The sequence below is a fragment of the Planococcus citri genome, chromosome 3 (genome assembly GCF_950023065.1).
Source record: "Planococcus citri chromosome 3, ihPlaCitr1.1, whole genome shotgun sequence".
Classification (NCBI taxonomy): domain Eukaryota; kingdom Metazoa; phylum Arthropoda; class Insecta; order Hemiptera; family Pseudococcidae; genus Planococcus; species Planococcus citri.
The window spans coordinates 68781516-68800333 of NC_088679.1; the positions used below are offsets into that span (position 1 = coordinate 68781516).

Genomic DNA, 18818 nt, shown 5'->3' on the forward strand with positions numbered 1-18818 from the left:
CCTATGAATCTGTTTTCAAGATTTATCTGTGATTTTGTTTTGTTTCTCTTTGGATTTTAACCGAATTGATAATTTTCGTTATTTTTTGATTTTTGCATTTCTGATTTCATTTATCTTGAAGTTGAACCGAAGCTCTATCGAGTTTTAATTTATTTTATTCAATTCGTACTATAAAAATTCGTTTTCTAAAAATTCATCTATATGCTACACTATGCCTTGAAATTTTTCATTCAAATTCCCAAGATTTGTGATATGTTCATTCTAGTTAAATTGTAACCAACTGTAGCACACCATCACCATGATTTGTTCAGCTTCCAATTTGATTGTGATACTTTTTACGCTTCATCCCTTCATTATTTGCGGTATTTTTGCTAAAACCAACTGTAAGTATACTATTGAGTTTGTACTTAGACTGGATCATTCACTTGAATACATGTAATTCTATTTGTCTGTCTGTCTGTGTAGCTACGATCCTAACAGCGGAGAAATCAGTGTATGTCCGAGATGCATCGAGGAATGAACCTGCGATATTTTGCCACAAAGCTGAACCTAAACAAGTTAGCAGCATGTGGCAAACAATTTCGGTAAGTTTATTATATCATAGCATAACTAATCGAATCACAATTCGCTCAATTCTAATACTTCGACGATGTGTTCAGATATCTATCAATTTGAACGATGATAATTATGAAAAGTTCGAAGGCAGTACTCCCGAAGAGGTGATGGAGAATTTCAAATTGCATCAATCGTCGTGGTCACCCAGTATTCTACCGTTTTGGAAACGCAGAGATATCAAAATTGATCCGTTTAGTTCAACATGTGTTGGTATTCAAACCTCAAAGCCTTACGAAATTATCATGAACGTTAATTGTAAGATCATCGTATCACTTTTTGTAACTATCGAATCATTATGCGAATAATCAACGTCGTTGCATTATTTTTCAGATGTTGACAATTGGCTGTTATTTAAATTCATAATTGGGGTGGTTTTATTCTTGAATGCGAGCAAATTATCCGATAATCAGTTATTTTATTACATTTGTGGAATTACTTTCGGAATCTGCGGTTCCCTTGTGATAGTTATATATTTATTTAGTCGTCTGCTACCAAATGTAAGTACCAGCTGTTCGTAAATCTCTATTCCAAATATCACCTAGTAGTCTTTCATTTGTTTTTTTTTCTTCGCTAGAGACCAATGATGTATGGAATGGCCATCGGCGGATGGACCCTATCGGTATACTTCTTGCAATATTTATTAGAAAATGTGAAAATGATAATCCTCGATTACTACCAATATGTGTTCGGTTACATCGGTATCAGCGGATTGATTAGTTTCGCCATCTGCTATAGACTGGGTCCACTTACCAATCCACGTAGCAAAAAACTCATTCAATGGTCCTTGCAGGTGATTTTCTGCTCTTACGACTCGAGTTTCACAAAACTAAGCGGATATTTTAAAAATTGTTCTATTTTACAGGGAGCTGGTTTACTGCTGATTTTCTACAGCAGCTATATGTACGAGCTGACGTACCCAATTGATCTCATTCTGTTGCTATCGCGAATTACACCATTTTCATTTTTCTTCACCGCTGCGAAATATTTGTTAGTTGTTCTAAGTGCCTTATTAGCTATATATAAATTTTCAGATATGGGAACAACATAGTTAATCTTGTAGATTGCTTTATTATCGTCTGTGTTTACATTTGGTTTAGAGTTGTACAATGCAGTATTATTCTGTGATAGTAGTTTGGTTGTAGCATAGTGTTGTTAAAATAGAAACACGAGTTCGTCGTAGAAATGTGTAATTTATTTTCACTTTGCCAATTCCAGGAAAAGTAAACTGTTTCGACCTCGAGTGAAATTATTAACGAAAAAAGAATTCGCTGAGCAAGGTAGAAAAGAGACAATAAAAGCTTTAGAAGAATTACGAGGTTATTGCTCTAGTCCTGAATGCAAACCGTGGAACACCGTGTTGAAACTCAAGAATCCTGTCAGGTACGAGGTAGTACAATCAGACTTACAAATTACGTTCACTCGTATAATCATTGATCTTATACAGATTCGCCGAATTTATGGAAGGTTCGTTTCACGTATCAGACGACGAATTAGAAGAATACGAGAGTTTGAGTATTAAACCGAACGGTACGATAATTACAGACGATTCGGATGACGTTACAGAATATACAGAAGAAGACTGAGCAACGAACATTTATTTTTTGTAGCTATGTATAATATTTTACCAAGATCTCTTTTGTTTCGTGTGTTTGTAGATTTTTAAAAATGTATTATTTATGTGTTTTTTTTTGTACAAAGAATTTCTATTTTGTGGTAGTTTTGTAAATTCAGTGTTTTTTAATTTTACGTGTGTACCTTTTTGTCGAGCCTGTGAACGAATTACTTTTAGTATCGTAAACTTTCAGATTTTTTACTCAAGTGTACTTACTCGAATAATGTGAAGTTTTTTATTGTGATCTTTATTTTACTGTTGTAATAAACTCGTTTCGTGTGCATTTTCGTTATAAAAATACGCAACGATTAGCGAACAAATAATTTTAATGTTTAATCAACTACTACATAAGGAAAAAAAAATGTTAAAAAGTAGATGAAAAGTTTAAAAATCACATATGGAGTGAAAAATATAAAATGCGAAAAAACTTATGCGAAATAAAATGAACGTGAGTTTTAAAAGTGATTACATCAACGCATTCTTGAAATTTTCTTGCTTTTGTCGACGATCTGCGGTGGGGGAGGAGGTTTGGTGGCAGTGTGACGACTGTATAAACTAAATAAAATAAAAATATTCGAAATGAGTTTGATTTTTATCGCAAATTGACGATTCGTAGTCGTAGCAAAATGATTACTCACTATCTGTACGTTTCACTTCTGATGTAATCGATTACGTGAGATATTCCAATTTGTAATTGGTCAGCGATAGGTGGTACCCAAGGGTTGAAATCCATTCTGAGAATAGATTTCGAACTCAGGAAATCTAAATTGCCTGCAAGAAATGAAGAGGTGGGAGAAATTGTTGAGATTTTATTCTAATTGATCAATTAATTCGAAGTTTGAGGGATTATCGGTTACCTACCTATTTCTGGTGGTAAAACCGTTAATCTGTTGGCTTGGATGTGGAGTTCTCGAAGCCTTTGCAAGTCGCCTATTTCTTTAGGAAGCTCGATCAAATCGTTTTCTCTCAGCACCAACTGAAATGTTGAATAAATTCGTGAAATTCAAGTTACCTATTAGTCGGGGAGCCCAATTAAGGATAAATTGCACCCCCCCCCCCCGTCGATCCTCCCGGACAACTTTTTTCTTAAAGGGGGAGTCCTAAGGAACATTTCTAGCCCATGTACTCAAAAAAAAAGTGGCCCTACTTACAAAATGGCGGCCATTTTGATTGGCAGGTCAGCCGAAATCGCAGATTTTGCGTTCCAACATAGAACTTGCACAACATTTTTCAAACTGTACAAAGGTAGATCGAAAGATCAAGCAAAAATTTATCACCTGTCAAAATTTCAAGTGCTAAAGTGCGTTTTTTGATTTTTGGTGAATTTTTGAAAATCAAATTTTGGCCAAAAATGAGGGAAAAAATCAAAATTTTACCAAATTGGCCAAGAAAGCTGAAATTTGGGATACACCCTATTTTCGACGTGCCAAATCGATTGGAAACTGTTTCAAACCGTTTTGAGCAGTTCTGGAGCCTCCAGCGAATTTTTGAAACTCGAAATTCCCACAAAATTTTATCAAATGGAATTGGAATGTCAAAATTCACTCCGCAAACCCATTTCAATACGCTACGAAGTAGGTACACTGCAGGCAAATTTCAAGTCGTTTTGGAGCCTCCAGCAATTTTTTGAAAATTACTGGAGCCTCCAGCAGATTTTTGAAACTTGAAATTTTTATAACATTTTATCAAAATGGAGTTAGCAAGCCGAAATTTACTCTGAAAACTAATTTCAATACAATATGCAGTCGACTGCAGGTGGATTTCAAACCAATTTGGAGTCTCCAGCGATTTTTTGAAACTTGAAATTTCTGCAATTTCATCCAATGGAGTTGGAATGTCGAAATTCATTCTGCCAATCAATTTCAATGCGCTACGAAGTCAACTGCAGGTGAATTTCAAGTTATTTTGGAGCCTCCATCAGATTTTTGAAACTTTAAATTTTCACAAAATTTCATCAAATGGAGATGGAAAGCTGAAATATACTCTACACTCCAATTTTAACACCCTCTGAAGACGACTTCAGGTGGGTTCAAATAATTTTGGAGCCTCCAGCAACTTTTTGAAAATTACTGGAGTCTCCAGTAGATTTTTGAAACTTGAAATTCCTGCAACATCTTACCAAATGGAGATGGCAAGCTGAAATTTACTTCGCAACTAATTTCAATAAGATGAAGTCGACCACATGGTGGTTTCAAATGGTTTTAAATGGTTTTGAAGCTTCCAGCTACTTATTGGAAACTTCAATTTTCCAAAAAACACCATACGACCTCTCAAAAAGTGGCTGGAGGGTCCAAGACGACTTGAAGTTGAAATCCACCAGCAGACGACTTCGTAGCGTATTAAAATTAGTTTGCAGAATGAATTTTGACTTTCAATCTCCGTTTGATGGAATTTTTAGGAAATTTAAAGTTTCAAAAATCTACTGGAGGCTCCAGTAATTTTCAAAAAATCGCTGGATGCTACAAAACGACTTGAAATCCCCCTGCAGTTGACTTCGTAGCGTATTGAAATCAGTTGCAGAATAAATTTCAGCTTTCCAACTCCATTTTGGTGAAATTTTGTGGGAATTTCGAGTTTCAAAAATCTGCTGGAGGCTCCAGAACTGCTCAAAACGGTTTGAAACAGTTTCCAATCGATTTGGCACGTCGAAAATAGGGTGTATCCCAAATTTCAGCTTTCTTGGCCAATTTGGTAAAATTTTGATTTTTTCCCTCATTTTTGGCCAAAATTTGATTTTCAAAAATTCACCAAAAATAAAAAAACGCACTTTAGCACTTGAAATTTTGACAGGTGATAAATTTTTGCTTGATCTTTCGATCTACCTTTGTACAGTTTGAAAAATGTTGTGCAAGTTCTATGTTGGAACGCAAAATCTGCGATTTCGGCTGACCTGCCAATCAAAATGGCCGCCATTTTGTAAGTAGGGCCACTTTTTTTTTGAGTACATGGGCTAGAAATGTTCCTTAGGACTCCCCCTTTAAGAAAAAAGTTGTCCGGGAGGATCGACGGGGGGGGGGTGCAATTTATCCTCAAGTGGGCTCCCCGACTATATTTGAAACAGCGAATTATTTGAAATTGGGCAAAAATTCAAATTCGAAATCAAATTTACATCAAGATGGCAAGGGTTCCTTATTCCTCAACTTTGAACATTCCCTGGGAACTTCTACGATTTTTGTAACCCCTTCAGAACAGTTTCCCTGGTTTCTCATTGGTTCATAATATGACGTCACAAAAATTAGCCAATCAGGCAAACCCTCCCCTGATTTTCTAATCAATGCTCAAAATTATCAGAAAATTTATCAATCAAAACATGACAAGAATGACAAGTATTGAAAATTAATGAAGATTTGAAGATTATACCAATGGCAAGGGTAAGTATTAGATTTGAAAACATCATTAGCATCTAGTTCGTTCTCAAATTGAAACGAAACGTTACTCACAATTTGTAAATTTTTCAGCTGCCCAATTTCTGGTGCGATCGTTTCGAAGTCATTATCACCCAAGTATAAAGCTCGTAATGTTTCTGCGAACAAATTCCACACATATAAATCATCGGAATATGAAACAGCAGCTCTTTCAGAAACCGTACATCGATAACTTCGAGAACTACTGATAAAAGTGAGAATGATTCGCAATTTCTAATAAAATTACCCAACATGAAGAAATTTCCTGGAAGACTGTTTTCATTCAAATTGTTATAGGTTAGGTCCAACACTTCCAATGCTGGCAAAGCTCCGAATCCACGAGGAAGAGCATCCAGTTTATTCATTCTATTACACAGAAATTTAAACGTGAGTATTATGGAACTAACGAGTCATCTAGCTCGATAAATACCACTTTTACGAACCCTAAATTGAGTATTCTTAATTTCGGCAGTGACGATATGGAAATAGGTAACTCTTCGATGGCATTATTGAACAAGTTCAATATCTCCAAGTTGACCAAATTAGCCAATCCAGGCGGGATACTTTTCAACTTGTTGTGACTCAGTGTGATACGTGTGATATTTAGCATATTCACTGTAATCAAATCGATCTCTGTGTGATGAAATCAAATCATCTAACTTCCTCTAACATAGATACGTAAGTATTATTATCGTGACGAAAATACATATTGTTTTAATTAATCGTCGTACGACGAATTCAGTTAGTACATATTTGATAACCACTGCTTATCAGTAGTAGGTGTTACCGAACAAGTTACCAAAAATGGCCATTTCATTTATAAATACGTACGATAACATTGAAATTACGTCAACGACTATAGGTACTCACATATGCCAGGGATTTCTTCGAACGACGAGACATTTTTGTCGACCAAATCCAATTCCGGATTTTGGATTTGTTTCGCATCTTCGATGACTTTTTTCGCCTTCGACATTTTACCATTAGCTGTCGACGATGTAGCTGTTGGTAAACAAGACACCGCGGGCGATTGTTCTACTTCCATTGCGCGCGCACCTTTTTCCTCTGTGCTAAAAATTACAACCGATCTTTCAAGTTCGAGCTACGAGTACACACGTACGGTGTACTAACATGTTCTCCGACCGAATTGATCTCTCATACTGAGCAAATATTTTAAATTCGAAGTCTTACAAGCGGACAGGATATGAGCCGCGTTACCGTATATGGAATATGTAAACATTTATCATCGGTTTTGCCAAAAAAAATCTACCTAGATTGGTACAGTTTTCGAATATTGCAGCTTTTTTTTTGGAGAAGTACGTTACGTTCAGCTTTTTGATTGAAAATCAATTGATTAGGATGGGAATTGTTTTACGTCCAAGGTTGATTATTTTTAGAGTTCAATGACGGATTCCACCCACGATTTAGCATTCTGTCGATGTTAATAAGACATAAGTACCTACCTATCGCAAGAATTGTTCATCGTATCGAACTTGTATCATCGAAAAACTTCCCAAATGTCTCAAAATAGGTATGTAGAAAAAAGTCGAGGTGGGATTTCTTACTGTTTAAATGTTGATCCTATGTTTAGAACTTCGTCAAAGGTTAAGCTGGAAGATCAAAATTTGGAGCTAGATATTTAGATTTATTTTAAATTTCAATAGGTAAGTCTCAGGGAAGGAGAAATTTTAAATCTGATCAGATTGGAATAGATCTAATTTAATCAGAACTCTGATGGGATTGGATTCATGCAGATTGAATTGCATCTGGAGAATTTTCGCAGCTGATCAGATCCAATTGGATCTGAATGGGTCTAATTCGATCAAATTAGATCCAGGGAATGATGTCAAATCTTGACCAAGGAAAATTGATCGAGAAAAAGGGAAGGAACCGAATCAGTCCACATTTTTGAACAGATTTTAGCCATGGGTCAGCTCTTTTTGAGTGTTGATAATTGATTCCCAAAGTTGTAAGACAACCTTTTCAGAAAGATAATCCACCCTTCATGCTTTAAACCAGTGAATGATCAAAAATCACTGAACCCGTCAATTTTTTCAAAAATTTTCGAAACTTTCAACGCTCATTTTGAATACTTTCGAGCAATAAAATTAGAATTTCGTACTTTCCGATACAAAAAAACAAATCAATGAAAACCACATAAATACGAATCTATTTGAAATAAATAAACTTCAACTAAACTAAAATATACTGAGACCTTAACACATACTTCTAACAAGTCTGGTAAAATTACGTATTTATTATTTACATACACGAATACTGTACATAAAACTAACGTAATCGCCAAAAAATATTATGTATGTACACAATATAAACGAGGGTTAAGCTGATGCAAAGAAGAATTAATTTTGATTCGAAAAAAATACAGTAAGTTATTTCAGTTAAAAAATAAAATAAAACAACCCGTCTAAAAAGTCTTTTCGCTTCAGGTACGACGGAAATTATGAAGAAAAATTACATACATTATATGAAATGTACAATGGAATGAAAGTTACTAAGCAAAAATATAAATTATTCTGATGACTAGTGCGTCTACAGAGAAAAAAAAAGAATTAAAAATAATACGCTCGTTTTATTTAGCACACGCAATGTACCTCAAGAAAAAACAAACAAAAAAAATAATTTTCCAAAAAAAAAAACAACAAACGAGTACGCAAACAAAAAAGAGAAACCTTACTCAAGTTACGTTTTAATACAATGGTACATTTTAACATTGCAAACGGGGTAACGATTGTTCAACTAAATTAATCACATAATTTTTTTCATTCATTTTTACAATATTTTCCAATGGAATGAGTTACGTAATAAAGTATTGCTTAAATAGTATTGTCCAAAAAAAATATTGCTTTTGAAAAAATAAAGCCCCTTGGCATTGGGAAAAATTGATTTAATTTTTAAAATTAACTTAAAAAACCATCCATCCGTTGGATGAAGATACTTCTTTTTGAAGAGTATAGAGGAAAACAAAATCGACAAAACTCAAAATACGCAAGCTGGTTGTTTCCTACAGATATGTCTACAAATTAACGAGTACTCTCGAGCAAAATAAATAAATTATTAAACAATAAAGACCTTGCTAACACCTCAACCACATTCTAAAACGTAAAGAGAAAAAAAAACACACCGGGACAGTTCGCGGCGAGAAATAAATATCACAATATTCGACACACGATTACGATGTTCGCTCAGGCTTTCGTGTAAAACAACAAGTACGGCGTCAGAGCTGAATTTTTATTCGTTTTCGGTGCCAGCATTTCTTTTAGTTCTTCCATCGTAATGGTTCTAACCGATTCGTCGTCGCATTCTAACCATACAACGTTATCTTGATCGTTGGAAATGGCTCGTAACCGGATCGAGCAGCATTCGGCTCCTTTGCAAGTTGGTTTTACGCGTTCTCGACGTAAATCTGAGTCTTTAGAAGAACCAGATGAGTTGCTACCGTTCGAGAATGATTTAGACGATAGCTTGCGACTGAAGTATCTCAACAGCGAGTTGGATTTATCGACCATTGGGTTTGAATTCGAGTTGGTGTTTTGAGACACCGAGTTAATACTGTAGCCTCGCGATAAACTCGAGGTTTTTGGTTTATCTTTAACGCAGTATACGTAATCTTGAGGGTTATCAAAGGTTCGCACGTAGGCTACGTAGTGTCCCGAAGCGATGGCTGCGCCGAGATGCATGATTACAGCGTATAAGTAGTATTTATGAGGTGGTTCTTCGTTACCGAGGCATTTTTCGCAAAAGCAAGATAAAGTGAAAGGAGTCGGCATGTAGTCGTTCACTTTGGAGACTGATGATCTGAAATTGAAGTAATTACAACAAGTTTAGGAGATTTCAAGTATATTTTTTCAACAGTTTAAAATGGAATTGGTGGAGTAATTACCCAAATCCCGATGAAAATCGTTTCAAATGCAACGTCAACAGTCTAGGTAACCTTTCGTATCGAACGCAACGTTTAGCTTCGTTTAGACGAGAACATTTCTCGCACCAATACTTATTACAGTCTATGAGATACTCCTCAGTTACGATAACCGACTCGTACAGACGATCTATGGATTTTTCATCGTCTAAAAAACAATAAAATGTAAATTATTTCATACTGAAAAACCACACATACATTTTTATGATTACAGATTGGCATAAAAGCTTACCGCAGTCTGATTCCGATTTGATCGGTACACAAATATCACAAAAAGTCTCCTTTCGTTCGGTAACGTGTTCGCATTCCAGACACGTAGTACGTAGCAAAGAAATACCTTGGAAATCTTCGAAAATCGTATCCTGATTAGGACCACTGTAACGTTCCTCCATGTACACGGAATCCGTATCGTCTTTGGCTACATCGTCGTTTATCAGGTACTTACGCATATCACCTTCTGTACAAAAAAAAAAAACACATCGTCAATTCATAAATACAACATAACGTTTACAAAGTGCTAAATGATATTTTACCGGAATAATTTTCTCGCAAACAATTCGAGCCTTTTTCGTAATTCATAACTCGACTGAATTTCAGCGATTTTCGAACATACGATTTTATTCCAGAACTGGTCGACGAAGAAGGGCATTGTGGTGGCTGTCTTTCTATGATTGAATTCTGATTATAAACGATATCGCATGCTTCTCGAATTATATCCAATAGACAGACGAGTAATTCGTGCGCGTCGTGTTGTTGATTTCCTTCAAAAATTGGATTCACTTCCCTAAAATACGACATTAAATTCAATACTTCGGTCTAAAACAGCGAATATCATCAACTGTCGTGTAGTTTACCTCAACGCGTGTAAAAAACTAAGCGGTTGGAACGGTTCCATACGATCTTTGTACTCGTTTGACCATAAAGATGCGTAAACTTGGTGTAGTTTAGTAATTACAGCTTGTGTTTTCATTTCAGAATCATTAGAGTTATTCGGATACGAGTCCTTGTGTCCCCACGAACCCGATTTGCCTGCAAGATTTCGTCCCAACGAACAAGCTCTCTCTTGCTGCAAACACAATATACAAATCAAACGGTGAGTTGAACTGATCTACAGTCGAGAATTAGATTACGGAAATGGTCGATCGTTGGGTACCTTGGCAGCGTTGAGTTGCTTGGTAAACGATGCAGAATCAGAGTACAAGTGATGTAGCTTATGTAAAAAAGAAGGTGCGAAACGCAGCGTATACAGAACGCTGTTCAGAAAACAAGTGTTACCAAGGTTCAATAAAGGTGCAATAGGAATTAGACAGTCGCTATAACCATTTTCTTCAGGCGACCTTTGAGTATGCGCCTGATGAAATGGGTCGTTTAACCCATAACCATTAACCATAGTTTCTGTAAACAGATACGCAATTATTCTTCAATACTGTCGAGTATCTACGAGGAAAGAAGCGAAATGTATTTCGAAATACCCACCTGACGCTACTGGCATTTGATTAGAGTTTATAAATGAATCATTATCCGATGAATCTAGCCAGGCTTGAACGTGTCGTCTAGTATCTTCGGCTTTGTGACGTGATGATGAAAAACGTAGTTTTTTCGCAGGCGGTTGATTTGTTTCTTCATCAGTATCTCTCATCTGTAGAACAGTCATTTTTATCTAACCAACTGTAATCAGAGATCAATACAAGGTCACGTATTAGACGTCGTGAAATTAAGAGAAATATCATCGTTCGACGAACAATTATCTACTTATTTATGATATAGTAGTGAATAACTACAGAAGCAAAGTACATCGTAAAACAGCACTTACGATATAATTCTTACACTTTTTCAAGCTGTGCGATTTTTCGGTAACAAAATAACGCATTTTTCTAATTGGCAAACGTGTGAAAAAGATACTTCGAATGAATATTTAACGAATCAATTGCATTTTAACGTAGACTCGATAAATAAGCCGACTTCGAAAGCGATAACACTAGTTGAAAAAATGCTTATACTTAGACAAATTTATCATCAACTGCATGCAAAACTAATGTAATATTTAGATTGCTTACATATAATTATTTTTCGAATTCATGGAATCAAAATTTTATTCCTAATTAAATTCATTTACGTCGATTTTTACAACTTGTTACAAATCATTAGAAAAATAATTTTGTATCCACCTTTTCCTTCGAGATAATTATCATTACTGGATAGTTGTTCCCAAAATTGCACGCAGTTTCAGAGACATCGTAATATCGTAATGCCTCGTAACTAGTAATACTTGAATTCAAAATTGCCTTCGTAATAAACCTTATGGCATTTTTCAGATTTTATCCCTCCCCTTTCATGAAAATTGAAAGGTGGGGATTGGCAACAGACGGAAAAGCCGGCAAGGGAAGGGTAACAAAGAGATAAGGGACGGATAATCGTGACAGAAAGACAGATTTTATGCGAAGTTCGACAAACTTTCAAGTTTTATGTCATTTCATCACCAATTTACCATAGTTGCATTGTCATTCTATTCTCTCGTTTCATCGTGGCTTTTTTGCGTTCCGGTCGGTTCGTGAAATTTTTTTTCCTGTATTGAAAACGCAGCAGTTTTCGAGTATTTCAACGTTGCAAATCCACCACAACGTAAGGTAAAGATTGATTAAGTTTTATATGTGTAATAAATGTAGGTTTTAATTAAGTCTTATCGTTTAGATTACGCCCTAGGATTGGCATTTCGATAAAATTTCATCGTCGAGTAGATTTGACCGCGTGGAAGTTTTCTCGAGTCGTTCGAAATGGATTCCATGTCCCCTAAATCACCCGAACAATCCGAGAAGAATAAAAAATACGACCGTCAATTAAGGTAAATTCAACTTGAATAATTATTTTTCACTCTGTCGAGTTATTGTGTTTTTTACCTCACCGGTGTTTTTATTTTTGCCTAGATTATGGGGTGATCACGGTCAGCAGGCTTTAGAAAACGCTCACATCTGCGTTGTGAATGCCACTTCACTCGGCACTGAAATTTTGAAATCTTTGGTTCTACCCGGCATCGGTTCGTTTACCATTATCGACGGGAGCAAAGTTCGTGAAGAAGATGTCGGTGCTAAGTAAGTCGGAGTTTATCGAACCGTAATACATTAGTAAGGAAATAATTTATTCATATGCGTCTGTCTGTTGCGCAGTTTTTTTCTCGACATGGAAAGTATCGGTAAATCTAGAGCCGAAGTCGCCGCGCAATTTTTACTCGAGCTGAATCCAGACGTTCACGGCGATTTTATCGATGAAAGTTTACAGCAGATATTGAACAATAATCCGTCCTTCTTTAATAATTTCTCGTTAGTCGTCGGAACGTCGTTATCGGAACAAGAGATCGGTTTGTTGTCGGCGAAACTTTGGGATCTAAATATTCCGCTAATAATCTGTCGAAGTTACGGATTCATTGGTGCGGCCAGACTTCAAGTTAACGAGCATACCGTTATTGAATCTCATCCCGATAATCAGAATCCTGATTTACGAATCATTCAACCGTTTCCGGCGCTGAAAGAGCATCTTGATTCGTACGATTTGGATTCGATGGAGTTGAAAGATCACGCTCATGTTCCTTACGTGGTAATTTTGTATAAATGCGCTCAACAGTATTTTCAAATCAACGGTAAATTTCCGCAGACGTACAAGGAAAAAGAGTCGTTCAAGGAAATGATCAGAAAAAGTAATTATTTCATTTATTAATCAGATATTTACTAATTGAGCGGGTCTTGTTTAATTTATATACATCTAAATCGTGTAATATTTCATCTGCTGCCTGTTCAAGTGCTTCAGTTTATTAATCGGTGTATTTTCTTCCTTTTTCTAGAAATGAAACTCGACGAAAACGGAATACCTCACCACGAAGAGAATTTCGAAGAAGCTTTACACGCTGTTAACTTCGCCATCACTTCTACACCGATTCCGAATGAAATCAAGAACATTCTAAACGACGATAAATGTGTTAATTTAACCGTTAAGGTATGTACGAGTATGCTCGAGTACATAATGAAATTTTATCGCGGTTCAAGGTCTAATGACGTTGTATATTCGTATGTTTACAGAGTAAACCGTTCTGGATTATGGCTCGTGCATTGAAAGACTTCTTCGAAAAAGAAAAATGTCTACCGGTTCGCGGTACGTTACCCGATATGACGGCGGAAACCAAGAGCTACGTTAACTTACAACAAATGCGAGTAATTTTAGAATATTCTTACACATGTCGTTGCATTATGGCGTGAGTTTACTAACTTCTAATTTTGTTCAACAGATATCGGGATAAAGCTTCCAAAGATGCAGATTCGGTCTACAAACGTGCTCAACAGTTATTGCGTCAGTTGAATCAGTCGCCCGATTCGATTTCAGAACCAGATGTTAAATTGTTTTGCAAGCATGCTTCAGATTTGAGAATTCTTAGGACTACGTATATCGAGTCAGAGTACAAAGATCGCGTTTACAATTCATCGTATATCGGTATGTTTTCATTCTAGTTTCTATGTGCATATTTTTTCGTCTATTGTCAGTCAAGTAATGTCGAATGCGGGTAATTTTCTTGTAAATTGAGATGTGATCATTTTTTTTTCATCCCTTTATTCGTTTATTTTTCTGCTGAAAACGTTGCTTGTTGGCTGGGGGGGGGGGGATTTTATACCTCAAAAAGGAGTCAATTATAGGAATTTAAACTTTTTTTTGTCGAATTTGGATGGCTTTTGGCATTATTTTTTTTGAGGCGTTGCCTCGAAGAAGATAGAAAGAATTGAAAATCATTTTGTATTTAATCCATCAACTACGGGGGGTGGGGGGACTTGGAAAAGTCGAAACTGAGAAGGTTTTCCAAAGATGGAAGTCACGTTTAAAAATTCGAGCTTTGACCTCTATTCTCAAGCTCTCTTCCCAAATCTTTTTTCAGCTTGGCTCGCATCCAATATAATTTTTCATATTTGATATTTCTGAATTTTGTTCAACTTGAAATGTAATTTTGTCATGGCCGATTCATTCTGTTCGGAGGAAGTAAGAGATAATGAGACAAATACGATAATTAATTTGCTCAGTTCCTCTTTTCAAATAATCGCCAACGAGACTCTTTTCACTCCTCAATTTCACGCTGATAATTTTCAATGTAGGTACTTAAGATTTTCCGAATTCCCTTCGACGTGAAGGGGAGGGGGGAGGGAGTTGAATTATGTTGCAATTTCAACTCTTGTGTTTCAAACAGAGAGTTATGTGATGTATGTAAAAAGAAATGAAAATTTATGCCTCAGACGTCATCATGTCTTTTGATTATTTTAAAGTTTCGAAAGTTGATGAAATTGTGGGTGATTTTTGAAAGAAAGTCTATGTTATAAGCTCGATTTGATTTTGAAATAATTTTTCGGTCGATTTCTTGACAGATGGGAGGGGGGAGTTACGATATTTGTATTATTTTATTATTTTCGAAATGTTCTGTGTAAAAATTATGTATTTTCAAAATGTGCTTGTTCGAACTGCTATTTTAACTCGTTGAGTTCATCGTGAGCGATTTTTCGATTTATTCAGGGGCTCCAAAATGAGTTTAATGAGCCTTCAATATTTTAAGAGTTTATAAAAATGTGAGAGATTTTGAAAAAAAGTCTATGAAATGAACTAAATTATTTTGAAATGATCGTTCGGGCAATTTTTCATCAGCTGTGTTTATGAAAAACGAATTTTTTGAAGTGTGTCACCCTATTCAGCTATATTTTAACTCGTTGAGTTCATCGTGAGCGATTTTTCGATTTATTCGTGGGTTCCAAAATAATTTTAATGAACCTTTAATATTTTAAAAGTTTATAAAAATGTGAGAGATTTTGAGAAAATTCGATGAAAAAATTTTAATTTGATTTTCAATAATCCTTCGGGCGATTTATCATCAGAGGGGAAGAGGAAGTCATGATTTACGTATCATTTTGATACTTTCAAAATGTTCTGTGTTAATGAAAAACGTATTTTTCGAAGTGTGTTAATCTATTCAGCTATTTTAACTCGTTGAGTTCATCGTGTGCGATTTTTCAATTTATTCAGGGGTTCCAAAATATCTTTGCAAGTACATTCGATCATTTTAAAGTTTCAAAATGTGTTTAAAATGTGATAGATTTTGAAAAAAAAAATCGATGAAATGAGTTTAATTTGATTTTGAATAATTCTTCGTAAGATTTTTCATCAGAGAGAGAGTGAGGGGGGAGGTTATGACTTATGTAACTTTTTGATATTTTTAAAATTTCCTGTGTGTGTGAAAAACGCATTTTTCGAAATACTTATCTCAATCCATTCAGCTATTTTAACTCGTTGAGTTCATCGTGAGGATTTTTTCAATTTATTCAGGGGTTCCAAAACATCTTAAAAATATCTTCGATCATTTTGAAGTTTCAAAATGTTTTTAAAATGTGAGAGATTTTGAAAAAAAATCGATGAAATGAGTTTAATTTGATTTTGAATAATTCTTCGTACGATTTTTCATCAGAGGGGAGGGAGAAATTATGACTTACATAATATTTTGATATTTAAAAAATTTTCAGTGTGTATGAAAAATGCATTTTTCGAAATATCTCAATTCATTCAGCTATTTTAACTCGGTGAGTTCATCGTGAACAATTTTTCGATTTATTGAGGGGTTCTCAAGTATCATTTGAAATAACTTCGATCGTTTTGAGGTTTCAATATGTTTTTAAAATGTGAGAGATTTTGAAAAAAAAATCGATGAAATAAGTTTAATTTAATTTTGAATAATTCTTCGGATGATTTTTCATCAGAAGGGAGGGGAAAATTATGACATATAATATTTTGATATTTTAAAAATTTTCTGTGGTATAAAAAACGCATTTTTCGAAATATCTCAATCCATTCTGCTATTTTAACTTATTGTTGAGTTCATCGTGAACAATTTTTCGATTTATTCAGGGGTTCCAAAATATCATTTGAAATATCTTCGATCATTTTGAAAAGAGTGATAGATTTTGAAAAAAAAATAGTCAATGAAGTAAGCTTAATTTAATTTTGAATAATTCTTCGAACGATTTTTCATCAGAGGGGAGGGGAAAATGATGACTTATATAATATTTTGATATTTTCAAACTTTTCTGTGTGTATGAAAAACGCATTTTTTGAAATATCTCAATCCATTCGGCTATTTTAACTCGTTGAGTTCATCGTGAGCAATTTTTCGATTTATTCGATGGGTTCCCAAAATATCTTCAAGTACCTACTTACCTTTACCTACTTTCGTTGATTTTGAGGTTTCGAAATTTCAATAAAATGTGAGAAATATTGAAAGAAAGTCGATGAAATAAGTTTAATTTGATTTTCAATAATTCTTCGGACGATTTTTCATCAGAAGGGAGGGGGAAGTCATGATTTACGTGTTATTTTGATATTTTCAAAATGTTCTATGTTTGTGAAAAAGGTATTTTTCGACATGCCATGTCAAATCATTTGGCTATTTTAACTGATTGAGTTCATCGCGTGACATTTTTTGATTTATTAATTCAGGGGTTCCAAAATATATTTGAACTAAAGTACCCTCGATCATTTTGAAGTTTCGATTTTTTTTCAAATGTGAGAAATTTTGAAAGAAAGGTTGACGAGATAAGTTTAATTCAAGTTTGAATAATTCTTCGAAAGATTTTTTTCATCATGAGGGAGGGGAAAATTTTGGTTTTCTGTAATATTTTGATATTTTCAAAATGTTCTGTGTTAATTTCGATATGCCAATTCATTCGGCTATTTTAACACGTCGAATTCGTCGTGAGAGATTTTTCGATTTTTATTCAGGAGCACCAAAATACTTGTAAATTAAATCAATCTCTAATAAAGCTTCGAAAGTTTGTAAAATTGTGTGAGATTTTTCGAAAAAGAACGACAAAATAAGTCCAATTTGATTTTATAAAATGATCGTTTTGGTGATTTTTTATGGGGGGGGGGAACTTCTGATGTACGTAATGTTTTAATATTTGAAAAATTATTTGCGTTATGAAAAATACAGAAAAACGTATTTTTCATTAACGAATTACTTACGACGTTTTTTCGTTCATGTTCGTTCAAACAGGATATAACAATCAAACTTTAATCTCCTTCGGTTACTTTATTCAGAGTTTCACAAGTTGCTAAAATTGGTTGAGATTTTTTTCGTAAAAATGTCGATGAAATTAAGCTGAATTTACTTGAAAAATGATCGTTGGATTGATTTTTCAGAAAAGGGGAGAGAAAGTTGATTGCTTTAGTATGTCATATTTTAGTATTTTAAAACATTCTGTTGGTTAAAAATGTATTTTTCTAGAACGTACTGGCTCAAATAGTCATATTGTAAATATTTGATCTCGTTTGGTTTATCGCAAGACATTTTTAGATAAAGTCAGGGGTTCCAAAATACATTTGATACAAATTTAAACACGATACTTTTTCGTATCGAGCACTTTTGAACCGAGTGTGAACTTGAAAAATCATCTTCGATTGTCTAAACAGTGCAACTTGTAAAGTTTTGTCGAAAAATTAATCTTATGGTTTTGTCGAAACATGAAAAATATGAAATTCTTTACTCCTCTTTGCTTTCGATCCAACAATCGTGAACGATGATAAATTTCTCGTATTCTTTTCGATCGAAGGTCACATCCTGTTCAGATAATTTTGAAATTTTCGCTTTTTGTAAGAAACAGAACAAACCTTTTCAGGTACCAAAATATTGTACTTGTATTTTCCTGGAATATTAATTTATTGTTGTGTTTCTACCGAACCTTATTCATCGGGGGTGATTTTTGGACTCGGTTTTGTTTCGCGAAACCAAAGGGCAATTTTGTTTTGTGTTAAACAATAAGAACGACCGTTGGTATTTCTTTTATTCTTATCGCGAATATTTTTTTCTCCATTGTTTACAGCATCGCAGCTGGAAGATCCGGATAGCATGATGGACTTTTACGTGATCCTTCGAAGCATCGAACGATTCTACACGGAATTCAAAGAATATCCTGGCGATTTGGACGATCACGTAGAACCCGATATCGTGAAACTAAAGGTATGCTTTTGCTCGTAGTTTTTCGCCTTATCGCATTTAGCCTCAGCCAAGTTGAGATAATATTGTTGAATTGGATATTTTTAGACTTGCTTATCGAAATTGTTAGCTGAAATAGGCTGCGGTGGTCTGATAAAAGACGACGTTATCCATGAATTTTGTCGATATGGCGGAGCAGAATTGCATTCGGTCTCGGCTTTCTTAGGTACGTGCTCGATATTTTTC

At 34.8% G+C, this 18818-nt stretch overlaps 4 protein-coding genes and 1 long non-coding RNA gene across 13 annotated transcripts in view; 3 read left to right on the forward strand and 2 right to left on the reverse strand.

Annotated features, from left to right (window-relative positions):
• Window positions 1–55: 55 nt before the first annotated feature.
• Window positions 56–2508, forward strand: Nemp (Nuclear envelope integral membrane protein). The gene is made up of 9 exons (XM_065354221.1): window positions 56–161; window positions 244–383; window positions 466–584; window positions 660–870; window positions 946–1112; window positions 1190–1405; window positions 1478–1602; window positions 1831–1995; window positions 2060–2508. The coding sequence occupies exons 2-9, from the start codon at window positions 299–301 to the stop codon at window positions 2196–2198; spliced, it is 1227 nt and encodes a 408-aa protein (XP_065210293.1). The 5' UTR covers window positions 56–161; window positions 244–298; the 3' UTR covers window positions 2199–2508.
• Window positions 2509–2535: 27 nt separating this feature from the next.
• ics (ras suppressor protein 1) lies at window positions 2536–6807 on the reverse strand. Its single transcript, XM_065354222.1, has 7 exons — window positions 6502–6807; window positions 6075–6246; window positions 5879–5997; window positions 5668–5750; window positions 3089–3203; window positions 2866–2998; window positions 2536–2782 (listed from the first exon to the last, which is right to left on the reverse strand). Exons 1-7 carry the CDS (start codon window positions 6674–6676, stop codon window positions 2698–2700), a joined length of 882 nt encoding a protein of 293 aa, XP_065210294.1. The 5' UTR covers window positions 6677–6807; the 3' UTR covers window positions 2536–2697.
• Window positions 6213–10326, forward strand: LOC135838549 (uncharacterized). Its single transcript, XR_010557433.1, has 2 exons — window positions 6213–6309; window positions 9783–10326. It is a non-coding gene; the product is annotated as an uncharacterized LOC135838549 (long non-coding RNA).
• Window positions 7779–11779, reverse strand: Usp1 (ubiquitin specific protease 1). 5 transcript variants are annotated; one of them, XM_065354215.1, is made up of 9 exons: window positions 11626–11757; window positions 11382–11546; window positions 11045–11236; window positions 10722–10963; window positions 10423–10634; window positions 10102–10352; window positions 9801–10025; window positions 9533–9716; window positions 7779–9447 (listed from the first exon to the last, which is right to left on the reverse strand). In XM_065354215.1, the coding sequence occupies exons 3-9, from the start codon at window positions 11220–11222 to the stop codon at window positions 8835–8837; spliced, it is 1905 nt and encodes a 634-aa protein (XP_065210287.1). In that variant the 5' UTR covers window positions 11223–11236; window positions 11382–11546; window positions 11626–11757; the 3' UTR covers window positions 7779–8834. The 5 variants fall into 5 exon arrangements, with proteins under 5 accessions (XP_065210287.1, XP_065210290.1, XP_065210289.1 ...); XM_065354218.1 differs by lacking the exon at window positions 11382–11546 and having other exon boundaries at window positions 11626–11779; XM_065354217.1 differs by having other exon boundaries at window positions 11396–11751.
• A 151-nt stretch (window positions 11780–11930) lies between these two features.
• APP-BP1 (Nedd8-activating enzyme E1 regulatory subunit APP-BP1) overlaps window positions 11931–18818 on the forward strand; it is a 323180-nt gene continuing 316292 nt past the window's right edge. For 2 of the 5 annotated variants that reach the window (XR_010557432.1, XM_065354219.1), the window contains exons 1-9: window positions 11932–12195; window positions 12260–12410; window positions 12493–12657; window positions 12733–13259; window positions 13404–13555; window positions 13639–13766; window positions 13845–14047; window positions 18460–18596; window positions 18681–18798. Coding sequence is in view for 2 of the 5 variants with exons in the window: in XM_065354219.1 (XP_065210291.1) it covers window positions 12343–12410; window positions 12493–12657; window positions 12733–13259; window positions 13404–13555; window positions 13639–13766; window positions 13845–14047; window positions 18460–18596; window positions 18681–18798 (1498 nt within the window). In the remaining 3 variants the exon portion in view is untranslated. Of the gene's footprint in view, window positions 12196–12259; window positions 12411–12492; window positions 12658–12732; window positions 13260–13403; window positions 13556–13638; window positions 13767–13844; window positions 14048–18459; window positions 18597–18680; window positions 18799–18818 lie in introns of all 5 variants that reach the window. The other 3 variants (XR_010557430.1, XR_010557431.1, XM_065354220.1) reach the window with 3 other exon arrangements.